This window comes from Protobothrops mucrosquamatus, unplaced genomic scaffold (genome assembly GCF_001527695.2).
Source record: "Protobothrops mucrosquamatus isolate PMUCROS unplaced genomic scaffold, P.Mucros_1.0 scaffold845, whole genome shotgun sequence".
NCBI classification, from domain to species: Eukaryota; Metazoa; Chordata; class Lepidosauria; order Squamata; family Viperidae; genus Protobothrops; species Protobothrops mucrosquamatus.
Genome location: NW_015387100.1, coordinates 106,548 through 108,807, shown reverse-complemented (window position 1 = coordinate 108,807; position 2,260 = coordinate 106,548). Strand labels below are relative to the sequence as shown.

Sequence of the window (2,260 nt, the reverse complement as noted above, 5' to 3'; positions counted from 1 at the left end):
TGAACACAGGGTTACAAATATAATAATCAAAATCTATCTAGCATTAACCAACTATTAAAATAACCAAGTCCATAATGCGCTTTAACTCCCCTTTAACACAAATTTAAACAAATTAAAATTAAACACAATAATAAACATATTCATAACCTAAATATTAAACAATACAATACTAATATTAAAAATAATAATAATAATATCAATAATTAAAACTAACAAAAATTCCACTAAAATAAACTATTAATAATAACAATACTCTAGAGTTTATTCATAACCCAAATGAAACTTTTTAGTCCCATATTTATTCTGAATATAATCTCTTGGTATTTACATAGAAAAAAATACCATATTAAAAGATACCATATAAAACATGTCCATTTAAAAAAAAACAACCAGAATGGCACTATAATAATTAAAAAAAGATAGAATGGCAGATCCTTGGTACTCTCTGAACTTGGTTATTTTCTTGCAGAGTTACTAGCAAGAAGTTGCTAGACAATGTATGTACCCTGCATGTAAAAGCACCTGGCTTCAATTCTTGCTAACTTTAGTTTAGAAAGAGTCAAATAAAATTTACAAAGAGTCAAAGATTAAATTGCTCATACTTACTGAGGGCTTGATGAGGTGACTGGAAGAATGTCCGCAAGATCATCTCCGATTCATTTGATTTTATGAATACTGAAGAAAAGCAGTCTTCTGTTTTATGAGCTCTGAGACTTATGGACTGGACCCCTGCCCTTTGTAGCTTTTTTGACCTGCCAAAGAAGAGGCTGGCAAGCTGGATTAGTAATGCCTCTATGAAGGAGACAGTAATATCAGGTATCTTGAAGGAGAAGGTGACATATCTCCCTCTGAAGTGCCCCCCATATCTGGCAATATAGCACAATTTATGTTTCATCTTCAAAAAGTGATCAGGTCTCAGTTGCAGAGGATCTTGGAAGAAGTGCTATATCTGAATCCTCATCACTCCAGTTTCAGGATTTGGTGTGGGGCAAAATCTGTTTTATAATACTTATGGGTGATCTGCAATAGGATCTAGATTAAAGAATAGCAGTTATTTTGATCCTACTAGATGATCATGTTTTTGGGGACTGTGTCTGAGGGCTGGAACTCAGAAATAATATTTTATTAGAGGTTATTTTCCTTCCTAATGAAGCAGTTCAAATCAGTAGTGATGGAGAAGAGAAATCAAGATCTTGGCCAGTACAATATGCAAAACTCAGGGCTTGGTCCTCTCCCTTATTTAGTATCTTAATAAAATCATTAGAAGAGATCATATATCAATCCAGAATCAGAAATCATCAGTAGGCTGACAATTCCCAATTATATTGTACATCCCTGCCCTGGGCCAAGCAGAATATGTAGTGGTTGCCCTAACCCAGTGTCTGGAAGCTGTCAAACACGTTCACACAGCAAGAGGGAATGACTGATCACTCAAAAACCGCGTGGCTCCAATTTTGGCTGTGGATCTCTGTGCTATCCCTAAAAGAGGAGGTCTATGATCTGGGAACAAAGGGATCCATTCCAGTGTTCTATGCTTTGTGGTATAGGCTCTACTTTTCCAAATTTGTTCTGCAGTGTTACATGAAAATATGCAAGGGAAGGAATTCAAGTCGTGACACACATTTTGTCACTTGTCCTTTCTCCCACCTCCCCAAAAAATCTCTGTCTACGGATCCTTTTGCATATATGGATTCTCCTGGAAGCTGCATACAGCAGAGATTGTGCCCAATTTTGGCTGCTGTGCTAGATGAGTCACTCATGCCCTCATTCCCTTGTGGCTGAACTATCAGCATCTTATATTGTCTTTGAAGACTATTTGGAGGAACTTTAATTGGGAGCAAATTGCTGATAGGCCAAAAAACCGATTCAGCAAAGTAACACTGCTTTTTTGGCCACTCCACTGGGTACCTGTAAGTTTCCAAGTGCAATTCAAAGTGTTGATCATTATAAAGTTTTTGATGTTTGGATACTAGTGACTTTCAGGATTGCTCACTCCAAGGGACCAGGATGATGATTCATTTAATGATTTTAACATTCTGATGTTTTGTCGTTTTATGTATATAAGCTATCCAGTCTTATTATTGGAGTGCCACAGAAATCATGACATATAAATAAGATATTTAGTTCAGATTCTAAAGAGATATTCAGAATATTTCTGGTTTTGTATATTTTCCTTAAATGTAAATAAACAAACATTAGTTATTGTGAGAGAAATATCATCACGATCATAACAAGAGTATGTTTATCTCTCTTTTTTAAC

The 2,260-nt window shown here is 35.4% G+C and overlaps 1 protein-coding gene across 1 annotated transcript in view; it reads left to right on the top strand.

Moving 5' to 3' along the window:
* LOC107290156 (protein delta homolog 1) overlaps positions 1–2,260 on the top strand; it is a 12,470-nt gene that overhangs the window by 5,238 nt on the left and 4,972 nt on the right. The window contains exon 4 of the mRNA XM_015819014.2: positions 906–988. Coding sequence (XP_015674500.1) covers positions 906–988 — 83 coding nt within the window. The remainder of the gene's footprint in view (positions 1–905; positions 989–2,260) is intronic.